This window comes from Nannobrachium achirus, assembly GCF_963921795.1.
Source record: "Nannobrachium achirus genome assembly, chromosome: 5".
NCBI lineage: Eukaryota > Metazoa > Chordata > Actinopteri > Myctophiformes > Myctophidae > Nannobrachium > Nannobrachium achirus.
Genome location: NC_137814.1, coordinates 12,630,669 through 12,650,343, shown reverse-complemented (window position 1 = coordinate 12,650,343; position 19,675 = coordinate 12,630,669). Strand labels below are relative to the sequence as shown.

General features: G+C 44.0%; 1 protein-coding gene across 1 annotated transcript; it reads left to right on the top strand.

Annotated features, from left to right (window-relative positions):
- The first annotated feature begins 218 nt into the window (after positions 1-218).
- Positions 219-19,538, top strand: capn10 (calpain 10). The gene is made up of 14 exons (XM_080726239.1): positions 219-355; positions 3,278-3,514; positions 4,084-4,215; positions 5,483-5,679; positions 7,724-7,801; positions 7,925-8,079; positions 8,485-8,632; positions 9,340-9,506; positions 11,552-11,814; positions 13,596-13,798; positions 15,672-15,936; positions 16,843-17,039; positions 18,286-18,331; positions 19,401-19,538. The coding sequence occupies exons 2-14, from the start codon at positions 3,368-3,370 to the stop codon at positions 19,434-19,436; spliced, it is 2,034 nt and encodes a 677-aa protein (XP_080582365.1). The 5' UTR covers positions 219-355; positions 3,278-3,367; the 3' UTR covers positions 19,437-19,538.
- Positions 19,539-19,675: the final 137 nt, after the last annotated feature.

The following is a 19,675-nucleotide window of genomic DNA, read 5'->3' as shown; positions in this document are numbered from 1 at the left end:
CATACCCAGCAAAGGAAGGATTCCCATGCGTTCAACAAAAGGTGTCATTCCCGGAAGAGGCGTGACGAATAATATTTTCTTTCAGAACAGATGTCGCTGCGCTTAGCGATAATGCACAACTTTACGGTCCTTATGAGGATAACGTTATGATAAGCATATTTTACCCATTTTATCTTGTATATTTAGTGTGAGTAGACGGTAACATACATGCGTGTAATGATTAAGCGACGTGGAGGCGATATGTCCATGTTTTGATGATGAGCTAACAGACGCTATATAGCTGGATGTGTTGTAATAATGATGATCAGCAGCAGCACCAAGACAAAACGCCCTGAAGTGATGCAGGACCAGCGAGGTACGGTAACTATGGCAACAGAGGGATGCTGTGCTTCCAAATTGATGTAGACTGACAGACACGTGGTGATGACATGTACCCGGAGTTCACAAAAATAACCAAATGCAATTAAACTAAGACTCATTTGTATGTACACACAGGGGCGTCACAAGGGGTAGGAAAGTGGGACTGAGTTACTAGGGCCCAAGGTGGATTGTAGCTATTGAAAAATAGCAGATATACAAGCTCACAGCGCGGCACCGAGTGCCGCGCTGCAAGCTTCTAGATCTGCTATTTTTGAATATATGTATTTTTTAAGTGAACATTTGTAACTCAAATTTTGCTTCTGGGGGGTTCCTGGAACTAAATATTTTGAGATGGGAGGTCCTTCACATGAAAAAGTTTGAGCATCACTGACATGGAAACATAGGTTTCTTGGCACACATTTTCACGATTTTTCAAAAAATAGCAGATCTACAAGCTGCCGCGCTGTGAGCTTGTATATCTGCTATTTTTCAATAGTTAACATTCATGGGGGGCCCGCAGTGAATCCTTGTACCCAGGGCCCAGAATTTGGTGTGACACCCCTGTGTACACATTAAGGTCAGTTATTACTTTACTGTGGGTTACTGTTTATCATCTTTACCTTTGTTCTCTTTGGAAGGCACATTCGTCCCAATTACAATACCTCTTAAAACATGCTCATTTGATACAATGACAATTGTTATTTTTTTTAGCAATAACCCCTTGAGTTGAAGCATCTCATTTTCGAGGTGGTCCTAAATACAGCAATACAATATAGTGTAAAACATACAATACAAAAGAATAGCAACACATGTGAAAAACGAAATATCAACCAGACCAAAACACAACACATAAGACCAGACAAAAACAGGGTATTATATTCTTAAGCAAGCACAACAAGATGGATCATTCATTCACAGTGAAATATCATTGTCATCATTTTCAATGTCAGCGTTGGCATACAGTTGATTTGAAGGAATATTTAGTCGGTTATTATGATGTGAAATTGTGAATGGATGCAGTCAGTGTATTGAAATATGAGCTGAAAGGGTTCATCACACCTCCTTAACCCACTGAAATATAGCTGTGTGTTTACAACTGGTGCTGCAGGAGAATGGATGAGCTCTCAGATCAAACATGGCAGGGGCCAAGGCGTGCAGTTCTGAAACAATACGGGAGAGTGTTTTCTGCTGGTGTTTCAGTCCGAGTGTATCAAAGGGTGCGTTCGGAAATGCGCACCGGTTTTGGTTAGGGTTAGTTTTAGGCATAGTTTTACTGAGGTTAGGGTTGGTTTTAGGCGGTTAAGGCATAATTTTACTGAGGTTAGGGTTAGGTTTAGCCCAGCGGAAAGCCTGGTGACGCGAGGTTAGGTTTAGGCACTCACTACACTGAGCACACACCCTTTGATACACTCGGACTGAAACACCAGCAGAAAACACTATCCCGAAACAATACATCGTCTCTGTCAGGAGAAAACCTCATAATGTCCAAAACTGATGTACTTTTCAGGATTTAAATTCATAAGCATCAAAAGTAGCAGATCTACAAGCTCAAACAGTGTTTCGAGCTTGTGGATCTGCTACTTTTGATAATTGATTGATAATTGATCTGCCCGACAGCATTGATATTATGAAGACACAAGCTGATCATATTGTGCTGTTGTCATATTTAGGTTCAGGCTGAATGAGGGCCGGGGCACATAAAGGATAAATCACTTGTTCTCAATGTCTGGTCCACGGATGGGCCTCTTTTAAAACATATATTTTATTGAATACTTTATTAGTCAGAAATGTAAACAGCACATGGTACAGTAACGTATTAAGGCTAAAAGTCCTGTGGACATGTTTCCATTGTTTTCAATTCATCAACACACTGTAGCATGGTGTCAGGGAATTCCACATTTCAGATCAGTAGAAAACTTTCCCATGTTTGTTCTACTAGCCCTTACCCGTTCAAAGATATGAGCTCCAAAATGATGTGCAGTGTGTGGGTTATGGGATGTGCACTGTGCACACAGTATATGAGGGATGGAAAGTAACTTTAACTGGTGCTTGCATGATGTAGGAGCATCAATGTAAGAAACCCGTTTCGTTTAATGGCTACAGAGATACTGTAGTCTCTAGTGTTGTTCCCTGAAGTAGTTAGTTAGACAGGTATGAGGGTATTATTGAGGGCACTGTGCTTTTCACTCTTCAGTTCAGTTCAGTTTGATTATTTCCAGCTTTTGGACAATAAAATACATAGAGTATATACAATGTGCATTAGTGCAATTTAAGCTAGGCACAATCACAAAGAAATTAAAGGAAAGTCCAATGCAGAAGTTGTCAAATCCATTTGACATAATAAAGTGTCCAAGATGCTGGAAAAGGGGACAGGGAGAAGCATAATGATTATCAAGCCCTACCCCTGGCTCAGTTTGCAAAGTAATAATAATAAAAAAGAAATACATTGACAGTGTTCACAGCACACTTCAAAAAATGCGTAATTGATATGGTATATTTGCATTCATACAGCATATCTTCCCACACATGTGACTCTCGCTCTCTCACACGCACACACACAACTCACTACAACTCACTGTCATATGAGAGACAAGACAGCAAAGAGCTATACTGGGCATGTCTATCACTGTGGAATGGGTGGCGCAGGTCTCACTTATACATACAGCAACATACGGCAACTTTTGGGCAAAGAGATTTGGTAGAGAGTGAAAAAAAAAAATACTCTATCAAGTACGTCATTTCCAGGTCCGTTTTACCAATTATAGAGGGTTTAAATGGTACCGCATATGCAGCTTGGCAAATAAAAGGTGAATTGATTCCAGTGCATGACGGAGGATCATTTCACGATAAATTTAAATCTCCACGATATGTTTGTTTTTATCACGATAAACGATAATAACGATTATCCCATCCCTAGATGCAGTACAGCTGATCACAGCCAGTTGACCCCGACGACAAAACACAAAACCAGCCAGGTGTGGAGAAGCCAGCCAGCACTGCAGCAGCCATGAAGGACGAGGAGGACTGGGATGGAAGCAGAGGTGAAGGTCTCTTCGAGGACCTCCACTTCCCCGCCGATGACAGCTCCTTGTTCTCTGACTTCTCCACGCCCATCGCCAGGCTACAGGGTGACATCGTCTGGCGTCGCCCGCAGGTAACTAAATAAAAAAACAAAACCTTGGTTGTCGTAAATCTGCTTGGCCAGTAATCCACTATGTAACTTTCCTCTTCTTCTTTGAACCCAGTTTGCTACGCAAGTGCAGAAATGTATTTTTTTTTACCATTGATGAATCTTGACTATCAGGTCAAAATCCGAGTTAGATCCTGTGTCTGGGTGAGACATGCCCTTTGACACCATCTAAATGTCATAGAAGAGCAGGGAGATAAAATACAACCACCCCAATTGTATCAGTTATTATTGTAATAACAAATGCTACCATACAGATTGGACAGAATTTATATTTTATTCATTGAAGAACACTATTCAACTACTAGCAGATCTACATGCTCACAACGCCTTGCAACACAAGGCGTTGTGAGCATGTTAGATCTGCTATTTTCACAATAGAACAGTGTTACACAAAATGTAATTCCTCAAGTCTTAGTGCTCGTCTGGGTGTGGGGGGGTCCCCAGTTAAAATATGATTCTTCTGGGGGTCACAGCCTGAAAAGGTTGGGAACCAGTGGTGTAATGAATGGTCATGGATGTGCGGTCCTCTCCAGGAGATCAGCCAGTCTCCTGCCCTGCTCCCAGACAACATGAACCAGGGCCACGCAAAGCAGGGGCTGCTGGGAGACTGCTGGTTCCTGTGTGCCTGCACCGTCCTGCTGAAGAACCAGCATCTGTTGGACAGGGTAATGCCATCTGTTACATCATGTCAATGATTTGGGGGTCCGGGACCCCTTGGCTGAGGGGCACACAGCTGAGGAAGGCCTGTGTGGCCGAAACGTCCACTTGTCCTGGCTGCTGGGGGAAAACTATTTAATAAACAAGAAGAAGTCTATCTAAAGTGAGTGCTGGCGTCCTTGCTCTAAGTTCATTGTTCACCTGAGCCGTGCACCCTAGACGAATGTTTATGTGAACCACTTTTTTGACGAGTGCTTCTCTTCTCTCTTCCTGAAGGGTCCTCAGAGTTACCACATGGGGGGGGCACCAAATCTTTTTTAAGATTTTTTTGGGGGGCTTTTATGCCTTTATTGATTGATAGGACAGTAGACTGATAGGAAATGGGGAGAGAGATGGGGAGTGACGCACAGCAAAGGTCGTCTGGAACGGGACTCAAACCCTCAAACGCTGTCAGGCATCAGAGCCGATGTGGTATGCGCCTGGACCGCTAGGCCATATCTTTGTATGATGGGAAAAACAATAAAAACACTTAAACCCTAGCATCCCAACTCTGAGGGGAACATTAGCCCCTAAACCCTAGCATCCCAACTCTGAGGGGAACATTAGCCCCTAAACCCTAGCATCCCAACTCTGAGGGGAACATTAGCCGAAAATAGCAGATCTACAAGCTCACAACTGCGAGGTGTTGTGAGCTTGTAGATCGTCTATTTTCGGCCAAGAGGTTTGATGTAGAGGGGGATAAAAAGCAAACCAAGTACAAGATTTTTTAAGTATTGAGGGTTTAAGTGGTTAATTGTAAATACACATTAACATGAATCCAACACAACACTACACAATGACAGCGCTGTCAAACAAGTCTATGAAGCTATCTATGAAATCTATGAATACGTTTAATCGGCAACACATTTTTTATACAATATGTAGTGCTATGTAGTGGGGGTCCCTGCTTCATCTCTCTCTTGGGTCATGATTTACAGGACAGTCCGACCGATATAACAGCTAATTTTGGCCTATCACAGATATATTGTGGTTGCTGTGTTGCTAGAGCGATATATATCGGAAACCAAATCTGGCTTACCATCGTCAAAGTTCCTTAGAGAGAATCTGTTCTCGATAGATATCGGAAACCTAACCCCTATTATTGGTATCGGCTTCGGCACCTGCTTTGATTGCATATTATGCATGCTAGTTTCTTTTGTTTTAACGTAATCCATCCTGTGTTGTTTTTGTACTGTACTGTATGTATGTATGTATGTATGGAATGTATGTATGTAGGTGTTACCCCCAGACCAGCCACAGTGGGGCGCTAGCGGGTACCGAGGCTGCTTCTGTTTCAGTCTATGGCAGCAGGGTCGCTGGGCAGAGGTAACCGTTGACGACCGGCTGCCCTGCATCGGCGCCACGCTCTGCTTCTCCCGCTGCCACGCCCCCAATGCATTCTGGGTAGCTCTGCTGGAGAAGGCCTACGCCAAGTGAGCATCCCGTGAACGGGCATTTACAGTTACTTTTGTGAAATTTAACAAGGGTTTGAATTTGACTGTATGTGTAACACATTCTGTGAGGATGGGTGATGGAGGCACACAGAGATCTGAGGTCAGTGACACGTAAGCCGCTTTCCAATCCGAGGGATTCACACTTTGAAGTGCGCATTTCAAGGGCTATTACGTCACTGGGTCGCGCCAAATAGCGTATCTACAAGCTACAATGCGTTGCGTTGCGACGCATTGTGAGCTTGTAGATCTGTGACCAGTGACGTCATAGCCCTTGAAACGCGCACTTCAAAGTGTGAATCCCTCGGATTGGAAAGTGGCTGTAGAGTGCGTGGTCGCTTGATGGGAAGAACGAGCGGTGAAGGACTGAGTACCATCGAGCGATGCGACGCATTGTGAGCTTGTAGATCGGCTATTTTCAATTTCAAATGGCCAAAATGGATATAGGGCTGAAGTGACTAATGTATGTTTGTTTAGTATCAAGATCTATAAAGTAACTAGTAACTAAAGTTTTTAAATAATTGTAGTGGAGTAAAAAATACAATATTTGCCTCTGTAGTGGAGTGGAAGTAAAAGTACTGAAAATCGGCAATACTCCGAAGTAAAAAGTAAAAAATAGCTCAAAATTTAACTTAAAGCTATACTGTGTAAGTTGTTCAACTAGTGGTCAGTAGCAGTAGAGCAAACCGCGGTCGCGTCTGCTTTTTTCGGCTGTTTTTCGCCACGGACCGGGCATTCAGACCACCGCGTCCGCCTCGCCTTGCCGAGACCTATCCATAGAGGTCTCTCGTGTCCCTCTACGAGCCTCGGTTGGGGAGTTACATGCTAGACTCCTAGCCCAGTGTAAACACTGCAGTGTACTTCCTGAAGAGCTCAGCAGTGTATGATCTGGGCTTTGATTGGCCGGTAGGGAGACACGTGTACAGAATGATGCATATGACGTAATTTTGCCGGGGAAAAACAGCCCCGGTCACGGCCACCAGGGCTCAGTAGAACACATATAAAGAAAAGGCTTTGGGAGCTGAAATGAACAGAGTGGGGGTTCTAAAACTTTAGCGATTTAATAGTTAGGACAATTTTAAGATATGTTTTATAAAAAAAGTTACATAGTATAACTTTAAGTACGGTACTTGAGCAAATGTACATATTTACTTTACACCACCGTTTCCCAAACACTGGGTCGGGACCCATTTGTGGGTCGCCGACACATTTTTATGGGTCCCTTAACTCATTCCCTGCCAGGCCCGATAGTCCCGAGATTATTCCAATGTCTTTCCCCGCCAGGCCCGATAGTCCCGAGAATTAAAAAAAAAAAAAAAAAAATTTTTTTTTTTCAAAAAATTTTTTTGACCCCCAAAAATGGAGTAGGCATGATAGCAATCGCGAAATTGCATGTTTAACCCCCATAGCAACCCCATCTTTCAAGCATGGCAGCCATTTTGGCAGCCATCTTTGTTAAACATAGTGGCTGTTATCTCATGAATGCCTGAACGGATTTCCATTCGGATTTTTTTGTTTGAAAGCTGTGAGCAATGTGGACACACGTGGTGCATTATCTAGGCATGGGTGTGCATGATCCGTGCACACCCAATTACATGGAAGTCTATGGAGACGAATGGCAGGTGGGAGTACGGAGGTATGTTAAAATGGCGGTCAATGTGTTAATTATTCTATTTTGTTTCCTATATTTAGTTTTTAATATTATTTCAAAGCATTTTCAAAAAACATTCCCAAAAAGGCTAAAAAAGTTAGTGAATTAAAAAAACGAATTCAATGATTTTGAATGGATTTAATGGATACATAAAATTAAAATCTAAGAAATTCCATAAATTAGAAAAACAAATGTTTAAGAAGTATTGAAAATAGCTAATCTACAAGCTCACTACGCGCTTTGTGTGCTTGTACATCTGCTGTTTTTACTAGTTTGGGTTCCGGGCAAATGTCTAATTTAATTTCTCTTTTGGGTCTCAAGCTAAAAGGTTTGGGAACCACCGCTTTACACCACTGCCCTCCTATTAATTTCTAGGCTCCACGGGTCGTATGAGCGCCTCTGGGCAGGCCAGGTGTCTGAGGCCCTGGTGGACCTGACCGGAGGCCTGGCTGAGTGCCGGAGCCTGGGGTCCGGCGGGCCCCCAGGGGAGGAGGAGCGGGGGTCCGGCGGGCCAGGGGAGGAGGAGCGGGGGTCCGGTGGGCCAGGGGAGGAGGAGCGGGGGGCCAGCCAGGACAGCGAGAGCCTGGGGTCCGGCGGGCCCCCAGGGGAGGAGGAGCGGGGGGCCAGCCAGGACAGCGACCGGGGCCGGAGGAGACGCCTCAACCTAAACCAGCTGCAGGCGGTCAGAGATGGCTGCGCTCTCAGCTGCTCCACTCACAGCACCCCCGCAGGTCAGGAGGGGGCTTGATTTATCTCTTGTAGATCCCAGAGATTAGTGGAACTTCTCGATATCGAGTCCCCGAAGTTAATTAAAGCTGTCTTAACGGCATGTTTTATTTATAATCTGTCTGGGAAACGTCCTTTTTTTATGTTCAGAGGAGATGTGTTTTAGAGAATCATTCATGCGTCATTCAGGGGTTCCCAACATTTTTCCTTGGAGCCCCCCTTACTGACAAAAGCTAAGACCCCCACCCTCTTTTTTGTTCTTTTATTTTTTTTTACAATTTCTTTGCAATACAACAAAATAGGGAACACCAGATTGAAAGTGGATGTTATGATTTTGTGCAACCCGTTTAACATGCTGGGCAAACAGAGGCCTCACGCCCCCATGTGATCTTGCCTGTATGACCCAGTAGGTGGCGGCGGTGAGCTGGCTCAGCAGCACCACGCCCTGAGTGTCATGGAGTGGGTGGACGTGAGGAGGACATCGGGTGGGACGGTCAGACTGCTCAGGATCCGAAACCCCTGGGGAAGACGCTGCTGTGGAGGGGCCTGGACTGAGAGGTACGTGTGTGTGGGTGTCTTTCATCAACATTATAAGTGACCCTTTTCAACACCAGGAGTTCCTAACACGTTCCCTCACGTATTAACGATTCCCCCCTGGTTACCATGGTAACCAATACCCCCCGCACTACCGCGGCCGGGAATGAGGGAAAAGACTCAGTTTCCCATGATGCCTTGCGAAAGCCACTTTCGGCGACTTCTGTTCGTCCATTGAATTGTGTTCATCCTGGCTGCAGGAAAATGCATATATCTCCTTTTACACATATTAAAACATAGCTACAGTCTGCAAACTCAGGGGCACGGTGGCGATTCCCGCGGGGGACGCTGTGTGCACTGGGGGCGTGTTCTCTCCTCCGTGTCATCAGTGCCTATACCCTAGGTTGGCGAAAGGACCTTTCTATGTGGAGTCTGCATGTTCTCCCTGTGTCCCCTTGGGTAGGTACCCTCACAAAAACATGCCGTAATCCTGGTCTCTATAATGCCTCCCCCTGGCCAGCCGGGGTGCCTGATGGAGGGGAAAATAACTATTTGGAATAACGCGCTCCTTCCGCGCGCTATGTCCAAACCGGGGAAGCTCCCCTCTGTCATGTGATTAGAAGCGGCCTGCTCACTCCTCATGCACTGAAGGAAGCATGAGCAAAATCGTGGGATAACATTTTTGAAAAAGAAAAAAGTGTTTTAGGTCTTGAGTGCTTGTGTGTCTCCAGTGGGGAAGGCTGGGGCTCTGTGGACCCTGTCTGTGCTCTGGGCCTCCAAGGCAGGACGGAGGAGGGCGACTTCTGGTTGGACGAGGCTGAATTTGTGTCGCAGTTTGACGATGTCACCGTAGGCTACCCCATAGACCAGGAGGGCCACCTGCAGAGCATCTATACTGGTAATCATCTCGTTTTAGCGCGATTCAGGATGTGTCCACTAGTCGGTTAAAGGTGATACACCATGAAATTTCACTTTTCCTATTTTAAAACCTTTTTTTGGGGTCCCACTACCACCTTCTATCCTCACAAAGTCCCATTTTAGACCGTTGTGTCTTTCTCTGGTTTTGGGAAGGTGGAGGTTAAAAGCATCCCACGGGTTCTCAAAACAGGCTGTCCAGATTTGCTGCCGTCGATGATGTCATCGACGGCCGTTTTTGAAGAAAAAAATATGTTTTTTTCAAAAAGATTTTTTTTTTTCAAAAAGATTTTTTTGGGGGGGGGGGGGGGGGGGGCGGTTCAGGCCAAAGGTGGTACTGCAGCTGCAAATGCTCTGAGCCATTCAAAAATGAGAGGCTCTCTATTCAGGAGTGGTAATTTAGCCTCAAACCTTTTGAAAAACGTTTTTGGGACATAAACAATATGACATAAATACTTTTTAAATGCATGGTGTATCACCTTTAAAGTGTTATTTTGTTTAACCAACTCTGTTAAACCATTAGGATTTTACTGTGTAGTAGACCGGGGCCCTGGAAATTGTAAAAGACCATATCAAACTATGCAATTGTACGTATATCAAACTGGCGATCCCTGAAATTGAAAGGCCAGGTGTAGGCGTGCTCAACTCAAACAGCTTCAGAGGTCAACCGGGTTGCAGATTCTTAACAACCCGAACAAAAAGGCAACGCACCTGTCCTGCACTCATGGAACGAAGTTAACACATATGGTGCCAACCCCGAGTTTCCTAAGTTTGTATTGGTACCACCGCTGTGCCAACCCCGAGTTTTTTTCAAATTTTCTTTTTCCAAAAATGTTTTTTGGACCTCCAGAAATGTGTTAGGCATGATCGCGATCGCGAAATTGCATGTTTAACCCCCATACCAACCCATTCTTTCAAACATGGCAGCCATCTGAAGAAAACATAATGGCTGATAAATCATGAATGCCTGAACGGATTTCCAAGCGGATTTTTTTTGTTTGAAAGCTGTGAACAGTGGGCACACACGTGGTGCATCATCTAGGCATGGGCGTGCACGATCCGTGCACTATAAATTACATGGAAGTCTATGGAGACCATGGCATCGCGGGACATTGAAGAGAAAAAATCATGGCACCAAAAAAGTTAAAAGAAAAAACTTTAATATGCCGCCGTGGTCATCAAACAACGTGCGTGTTTCCACATATTGGCTTTCGTCCAGCGTTTCTGAGCGCTGACCAAAGGCAGGCGGGTCTCGAAGCGCTTTCGTTTTTCGACGACGACGACTGCTGCAGCAGCATATTAAATACTTGTTTAGCTTTGTTCGCGGTGTGTGGACGGTTCCTTTGTTGTTCCTTAGAATTAACCCATTCAGAACGGGTACACATTATTGTGTATCATTATTTCATGCTTTAACTATTGAAAAATAGCAGATATACAAGCAGCGCGGCACTCGGTGCCGCGCTGCGAGCTTGTAGATCTGCTATTTTTGAAAAATCGTGAAAATTAGAATTTTGACCCGATTCTATAAGTGTCTTTTGAATCCTTCTAAGATTTTTTGAAAAACCTATGTTTCTATGTCAGCAATCTGGCCAGCCATCGTCAAAGAAAAGGTCCTTTTTCACGTAACTGGAGCTCAGTTAGTCTGTTCTTGAGAGACTACTATGTCAGTGGTTCTCAAACCTTTTCATGTGAAGGACCCCCAAAATTATATGTATTTGGTCACGGACCCACATCTCAAAATATTTAGTTCCAGGGACCCCCCCCAGAAGCAAAATTTTAGTTACAAACGTTCGCTTTGAAAAGACATACAGTAGTATATTCAAAGATTTGCACACATTTTCACGACCTTTTCAAAAAATAGCAGATCTACAAGCTCGCAGCGCGGCACTCGGTGCCGCGCTGTGAGCTTGTATATCTGCTATTTTTCACTGGTTAAAGCATTCAATGATTCTAGGCCTAAATGGGTTTTAAAATGATGGACGAGAACCACTAATGTAATTGGAACGCCCTCCCCTCCCCCTCCAACAGGAAATGTGCTGACTCACAGTACCCAGCTGGTGGGCCGGTGGATGAAAGGCCACTCGGCGGGGGGCTGTCGGAACAGCAGCAGCTACGGCAGCAACCCCAAGTTCTGGCTGAACGTGTGTGAGAGAGGAGAGGTGCTGCTCTCCCTTCTGCAGCACGGGAGAGGCAGGCACATGGCGGCAACGCAATACGCACAACGACCACAAGAGGGCACCAACAACACTAACCACCAGCACTACCAGGCTATTGCTCTTCACATGTGGAAGGTTCGTTAGTATGACATATATTTGGCTGTTCTAAAGAAAAATTAGAAGACAAAGAAAATACGAATCAGGTGTGTGTGTGTGCTTTGCGTGCGTGCGTGCGTGCGTGTGTGCGTGCGTGTGCGTGCGTGCGCATGCATGGATGGATTCAAGTTCTCAGTCGCAACGACTGATTTCAGTCATTGTACAATTTGGCCAGAATCCATTTTTGGTTATTTTAAGATTGGCACGTTTGAAAGTGGTCAATCTAGCAATAAGTTCAGAAGTATCTTCTTTTTCTTTTCTATTTTTCAAAGCATCTTCCATTAGGAGGAGATCTGATGAGTAGACAGATTGACCCGCACACTGCTGCTTGTCCGTTTCAGAGATTTTATTAATAATGCAGCAACGTTTCGGTCAAGAAAGGTCTTACGACCGAAACGACAGATACTCGTCAGATGTTTTGTTACCCATGCACCTGCTAGAGAGAAACTGGGTGTGCAAAAGCCTTCTCTTCAAAAGCATCTTCCATAAAATCATAATAGCCTGGGATATTTCATATAAAAGCAAAGGTTAAAGCCTCAATCTGTGATTTCTTCACCTGGTTGGCACAAAACAGCAGGAAAAGTATTACTAAAAATGCCATCATTTGACATAATATTGTGTTAATTGTTTAGGGAACAGTGCTAGTGTGTGTGTGTGTGTGTGTGTGTGTGTGTGTGTGTGTGTGTGTGTGTGTGTGTGTGTGTGTGTGTGTGTTTGTGTGTGTGTCTGTGTGTGTGTGTGTGTGTGTGGGGGGGGGGGCACCTTTCACACTGTTAAACAAATCATCATTATTAGGACTTGTTCACAGGGTTCCCACGGTCATGAAATTCCTGGAAATATTTTGAAATTAGAAAAATATTTTTCCAGTACTGGAAAAGTTTGGGAATTTATCAAGGGTCCTGGAAGGTCATGGAAAAAATAGCGATGCATTGTCTTTGGTCATTGATTTACCTCTTAAACATGGGCCAAATTGTCTTGCGAGGCGTTGTGAGCATGTAGATCGGTTATTTTCACAATAGAACCGTGTTATACAAAATTCCTCAACTCTTAGTGCTCGTCAGGGTGCTGGGTCCCCAGTTAAAACATGATTATTTCGGGGTTCACGGCCTGAAAAGTTGAGAACCACTGGCATACACTACCTGTCTTTGGGCATTGCGCATAGGAGTAAGCGACCTGTTATTGAGCTGAATTATTGTTATATAGTCCTGGAAATTGGGTTAAATATTCTGGAAAAGTTTGGGAAATTAATTGGTAAAAATGTGTGGGAAGTTGGAACTCTGTGTTCATCATACAAACATATTCAGGCATTTTCAGATTTTATCAGCTTTGATCCATCTGTGTGTAGGGCTGTCACGATATGACATTTTATATGACGATTAATTGTCACTCAAATAATTGCGATTAACGATTTAATTGTGTTTTTTTTCGTTGATAATTACATTTCTGTTTGGCTTTTAGGCTTTGAAGTTGTACATGGTAGATATGACACATAACCTAAATATACAAATAAATTACTGACATATTTGACAACTTACTATTTAAAAAATAACTTTGATGCATCGCGACGCGTTGTGAGCTTGTAGATCTGCTATTTCCACTATTTCTGAAAATGTTTGTAAATGTATGAACATTTTTCAACATTCACGATTATGACGATTATGACAAAATATTTGCGATTATGTCAAATAATTGCGATTAGACGATTATGTAATAATTGTGACAGCCCTACCTGTGTGTCTGATCCACCGTGTCCCTCCCAGGTGGAGAAGAAGCGTCTGAACCTGGCCAGGACACTGAGCAGCCCTCCCTGTGCGTCCTCTCACTGCCACGCCTACCAGAGAGAGGTGGTCCTGCACGCTCACCTGGAGCCTGGCTACCATCTGCTGGTCCCCAGCACCTTCCTACCCGGACACCAGGCCAGCTTCCTCATCAGGGCCTTCTCCCTCTCCCCCTTATCCCTCAGGTAACTGGTTCCCAAACTTTTACGTTTCAATGTCTCCCCTTAACACCCACTGAATGCCTGACTTTTATATTATTTAATGGTCCTTGTTGCCAGCCATTTTGTTTAATTTCGGCTAAACGGCTAACGCGCACGAGCGTGCACGGCCGGGCTATAAACATAGAACGGTTGGGTCGGCGAATTCTTTCTGTCTACATAGCAAAAAAAGTAAGACGATCCGATAAACGGTTATGGAGATATAGGCCAAAACGTTTATAATTTAAGCTGGTGTAAAACAATAACAGAGGAAATATGTCATATTTGAAATACGCGCAAAATTGATATGACATGATATGATATCATATTATATCAAGTTTGCGCTCATTTCCTGTATATAATGTATATAATACACCTATATAAGTGAACATTTTTAGTTTGAGTTGTTTTAAAACCATATTAAAAAAAAAGTGTGTTAAGTGTGTTTTTGGCACCGGGAACCCTTATTAAAAAGTGTGTAAAGTGTGTTTTTGGCACTCAGGGAGTTAACTCTGACAGTGTTGGAACCAAATGGACCCGTCCATTTGTACAGTGTCAGAGTTACAGACTTGTATGGTTGAATTTAGACCCCCCCTAAATGAACCCACAGATTCCCTGGAATCCACTTTGAGAAACACTGCACTAGCCCATTCTGCAAAAAAAGCCTTTAGTGGTGGAAAAAGTACTCAAATGTTTTACTTAAGTAAAAGTATCAAATATTGAAATGTAGAAGTACTCTGTTACAAGTTAATGTCCGGAATTCTACATTTACTTGAGTAAAAGTACAAAGGTATTGGTGTCAAAATATACCGGTACTTAAAGTACCAAAAGTAGAAAGTACTCCTATGCAGAATGTCCCATTTCAAGTTTTCAAATGTATAAAAATCTTTTGAAAATAGCAGATCCACAAGCTCAGAATGCGACGCATTGTGAGCTTGTAGATCGTCTATTTTCAAATGGCCGAAATGTATATATAATAGGGCTGAAGTGGAAAATGTTTGTTTTGTGATAATAATCCAAATCTACAAAGTAACTAAAGTTTTCAAATAATTGTAGAGGAGTAGAAGTATATTATTTGCCTCTGAGATACAGTATAGTGGAGTAGAAGTAAAAGTACTGAAAATTGGAAATACTCCAGTAAAGTAAAAAAAAACTAAAATGTGTAAAATTCACTTAAGCCCCTTTTCGACTGCAGTTTTAACACCACACCACACCACACCACACCACACTACACCACACCACACCACACCACACCACATAAAAATATCTACATTTTCCATTACACAAAAGTACCCCTATCGGTAAGAAACAAATTGACCCTTTTAACTGTGATTATAATACATAATAAATTTGTATTACAACTATCCTAATTATAATGCACTATAATGGATTATAACTGTGATTATAATACATTATAAAGTATTAATGTATTACTATGATAATTATAATATACTATAATAGATTATAATAGTGGTTATAACACAATAGAATCTATTATCATGTATTACAACTATATCCTGGTGGTCTAAATGAAAACCCAGTGAGTGATCAGTCATTATGATGTGTTTGGCCCTGTGTGGCCTAGCTCAGACCTACTCTAGAGTGGATACTTTTTAGTACCCCGTTTAGTACCACTTTTACACCACTCTACCCAGGACCTTGTAGTGGAAAACCTCACACAAGTGTGGTGTGGAGTGGTGTGGAGTTGGGCCAGTGGAAAAGTTACTTTACACCACTGCCTTCCTTTACATAAACGCTAAATTGGTGTTCATACAATTGCAATGTTAACAATCGTCTGGCTGCTTTTTTGTGTGCGTCTGCCTGGATGCTTGCATAAGAAACTGTGCTTCCTCCTCCTCAGTGCGCTGAAAGCTCCGGGTCCGTCGCTACCGCCGGCTTCAGACGGAGAGTGGGAGACCAGCGTCTTCCGTGGCGCGTGGGAGGCGGGGACGACCGGCGGAGGAAGCAGGAACTTCCCCTCTCACTGTCGCAATCCCCGGTTTCCGTTCACCGTACGCGAAGAAGACCCGGCACCGAAGACGGCGGGCGCCAATAACGTCAGAGTCCACCTGCACCAGAACCGCGCAGACACTGACCTCCATCCTATCGGCTTCCACGTCTATAAGGTCCGCCGTTCGTTAGTTGATGCTTCTTGTTTGTTTTTTCTTTCTTTTTGCCTTGTATTGCTGTACAGTGTACACAACAGCACTTTTTATTTTTCTTACTCTTTACGTGTAACTCTGTAACCTTAACTGCCGTGCCACCTCTGGCCGACTGAATTTCCCTCGCAGGATAATAAAGATATCCAGGGGGCACGGTGGCGCAGTGGTTAGCGCTTCGCCTCACAGCTAGAAGGTCCTGGGTTCGATTCCCGCCGGGGGACGCTGTGGGTGCTGGGGGCGTGTTTCTCCCTCCGCGTCATCAGCGCCCACACCCTAGGTGGGGTCGGCGATAGGGCCTTTCTGTGTGGAGTTTGCATGTTCTCCCCGTGTCTCCTCGGGTTGATACCCTCACAAAAAACATGCAGTAATCCTGGTCTCAATAATGCCTCCCCCTGGCCAGCCGGGGCGCTTGACGGAGGGGAAAGGAACTGGTTGGAATAACGTGTTCCTTCCACGCGCTACGTCCATCCCGGGGAAATCCCCCCCTGTCAGGTGAAAAGAAACAACTTGGACTACTCATGCATTGAAGGAAGCATGAGGTCAGTCTGTTGTCTCCCCAGGCACGGCAGAGGGAGAGCAGAGCCCAGGATTACATAGGCAATTGGCACTGGGTGAAAATGGGTTGCAAAATCGTGGGATAAAAATTATAGAAGTAAAAAAAAAAAAAGGATAATAAAGATATCTATCTGTCTAGCATTACTTTAATCTAGCTGTGTTTATGTTAATGTAATACTAAAAGCAACTGTTGTTGAAACCATGCTAGGCTCAGCTATGCATAACATCAGTATGTTTTTGCGCTTGTTTTGTCTCAGTGGAAAATCAATTTCCTCTGAGGACAATTACAAACCTAACTCTTAAGCTGTGTTTCAGGTCCCGGGGGAGGGAGTGCCTGAGCCAACTCTACCCAGGGATGAGGAGCCAGTGGCCAGCTGCCTTCCTCACTGCTACATGCAGGATGTGAGCCTGGCCTGCCGTCTTCCTGCAGGCCACTATGTCGTAGTGCCCTCCACCTACCAGCCTGACTGTGCAGCCAGCTTCACTCTCACCGTGGCTCTCACAATACACAGGTAAGCACTGTCTGTTTGTTGCTTTGTGGCCTGTTACTTTGATGGTTTTTTTTTTTTGTTTCATTTTTATTTTTGTAAAATTTAGAGTAGCCAATCATTTTCACCCCCTTTTTTCTCCCAAATTTAGTCGTTAATATGCCAATTAATTCCTTCCCACACACATTTCTGTGTTGAGCCCCCACCGGGAGGATGTAGGGCCTACGTCCCGCACTAGGGCCTCTCCCCGCTGAGAGTTGCCGCCCCCAGCTCGTAGGATTACGTGCAATCAGGGGTGTCGCACCAAATTCTGGGCCCCGGGTACAAGGATTCACAGCGGGGCCCCTGTGCTTTAACTATTGAAAAAATAGCAGATATACAAGCTCACAGCGCGGCACCGAGTGCCGCGCTGCGAGCTTGTAGATCTGCTATTTTTGAAAAAATTCTGGGCCCTGGGTACAAGGATTCACAGCGGGGCCCCTGTGCTTTAACTATTGAAAAAATAGCAGATATACAAGCTCACAGCGCGGCACCGAGTGCCGCGCTGCGAGCTTGTAGATCTGCTATTTTTGAAAAATCATGGAAATCTTTGAATATTTCAAATCCTTCTGAGGTTTTTTGAAAAACCTATGTTTCTATGTCAGTGGAGCTCAAACCTTTTCATGTGAAGGACCCCCAAAATGGTATGTATTTGGCCACGGAACCCCATCTCAAAATATTGAGTTCCAGGGACCACATAGAAACAAAATTTGAGTCACAAATGTTCGCTTAAAAAATACATATATTCAAAGATTTGCACACATTTTCACGACTTTTCAAAAACAGCAGATCTACAAGCTCGCAGCGCGGCACTCGGTGCTGCGCTGTGAGCTTGTATATCTGCTATTTTTCAATAGCTAAAGTATAAAATAATTAAGGCCCCTCCACCACCTTGGGCCCTAGTAACTCAGTCCCAATTTCCTACCCCTTGTGACGCCCCTGCGTGCAACGATCAATATCACCCTCCCCGCCCGGCTTCCTTCACCTGAACACTGACCATTTGTGTGAGCATAGACGCCCGACAAAGCCGGATGCACCACCGGTGTCAGTTTTTATTGACACTTGCGGTGCAATAATAATGTTATTAACAATATAGATTTTGTTTGTTAAAGTTCAATGCAATCCATGCAATCCCGGGTAGATTAAAGTTAAGGATTGCAGCCTTGGTATTGTGCTGATGATGAATACGTTCATAGTAGCCCAAGTCATAAAGGATCTTCTTGTCTTCTAGGAGAGTGGTGAAAAGTCAGGAGAGGCTCGGAAGATCCATACAAGAGGTCAGTAAGATGGTAGTGTCAAGCCAGTTGAGAGCTGCTATTTTTGGTACCTGACACCGACCTTGACAAAAACTAAAACTAAGGACATTTTCTCTATTTTTGTTATATTTTTCTGTTTTTAATCAATCAATTAATTGTTGTTGTTAACTAAAGCCGGGGTTCTCGGCCTGTGTGTCGAGTCCTCACATGATTTGAGGGGTCCCCAGATGACATTGAAAGGATTTTTAAGACCTTTTAAAAAAAAAGAAGAATAAAGACTGCATCAAAAGTAATCAACGACATTAAAAGAATTGTCAAACATTGGCCAGATTGTCAAATAATAATAAGAAAGATTTTTTTGAAAATATTTTCACAATATTTATCTGTGGAACCGAGTCCGATAAAACTTGAATGCCTCAACTCCTACATTCCAAGTGCTTGGGGTTGTGGGTATGGAGTTCAAATATGGTTCTTTTGGGGGGTCTCGGCCTGAAAAGGTTAAGAACCACTGAACGAAAGTGTTATTCCCCCCCCTATTCTAGATTGAGTTATGTAGTTAGATAGATAGATAGATAGATAGATACCTTTATTATCCCAAGGGGGAAAATTTGTTGCCCAGAGGCAGCACAGCAGTATAAGGTTATTTACAAAGTTACAGAGAAGTATGAAAAAGATAAAAAGAAAAAACAAGAACAGAGTACAGTAAGTACAGTAAGAGCAAGGTACAACAGGAAAGGGAACGAATAATATATATACATAAAGTGTCTTAAAGCACGACTATCAAAAAATAATACAGTGCCCAAATCAAAGTGACCATAACAGTCAATGCTAGTTAGTGCAACAAGTATCTCTACATCATGTCAAACACAAGCAGAAATACTAAAAGAAAACTACTAACACAACCTAATAGTGCAGTGTCCAAAGGTTAGTTGTAGTTAACTATAATACTAACCCTGGTCAATAGATGGCACTATTGAATGCTCTCTCTGTGTGTGTGTGCGTGTGCGTGTGCGTGTGCGTGTGCGTGTGCGTGCGTGTGTGTGTGTGTGTGTGTGTGCGCGCGTGTGTGTGTGTGCGTGTGTGTCGGCAGGTCTCTCACATCTCGGTGATGCGGAGCTCGTTCTGAAACACTGCTGTGGGTTCACCTCTCTCTGCCTCTTGGCCCGACATCACAGGAGCCTGTTCCCTCCCCCCCCCCTTCCGTCTCCAAGGGCGCTCTGAAGAGCCACATGCTTTGTGCATTTTGTGTGTGTGTGTGTGTGTGTGTGTGCGCGCGCGCGTGCGTGTATGTTCCGCCGGTGGCAGACAACGTAGACAGGGAACATTATGTGGAAGTGTGTGTGTGTCTGTGTGTCCGTTTGTTCC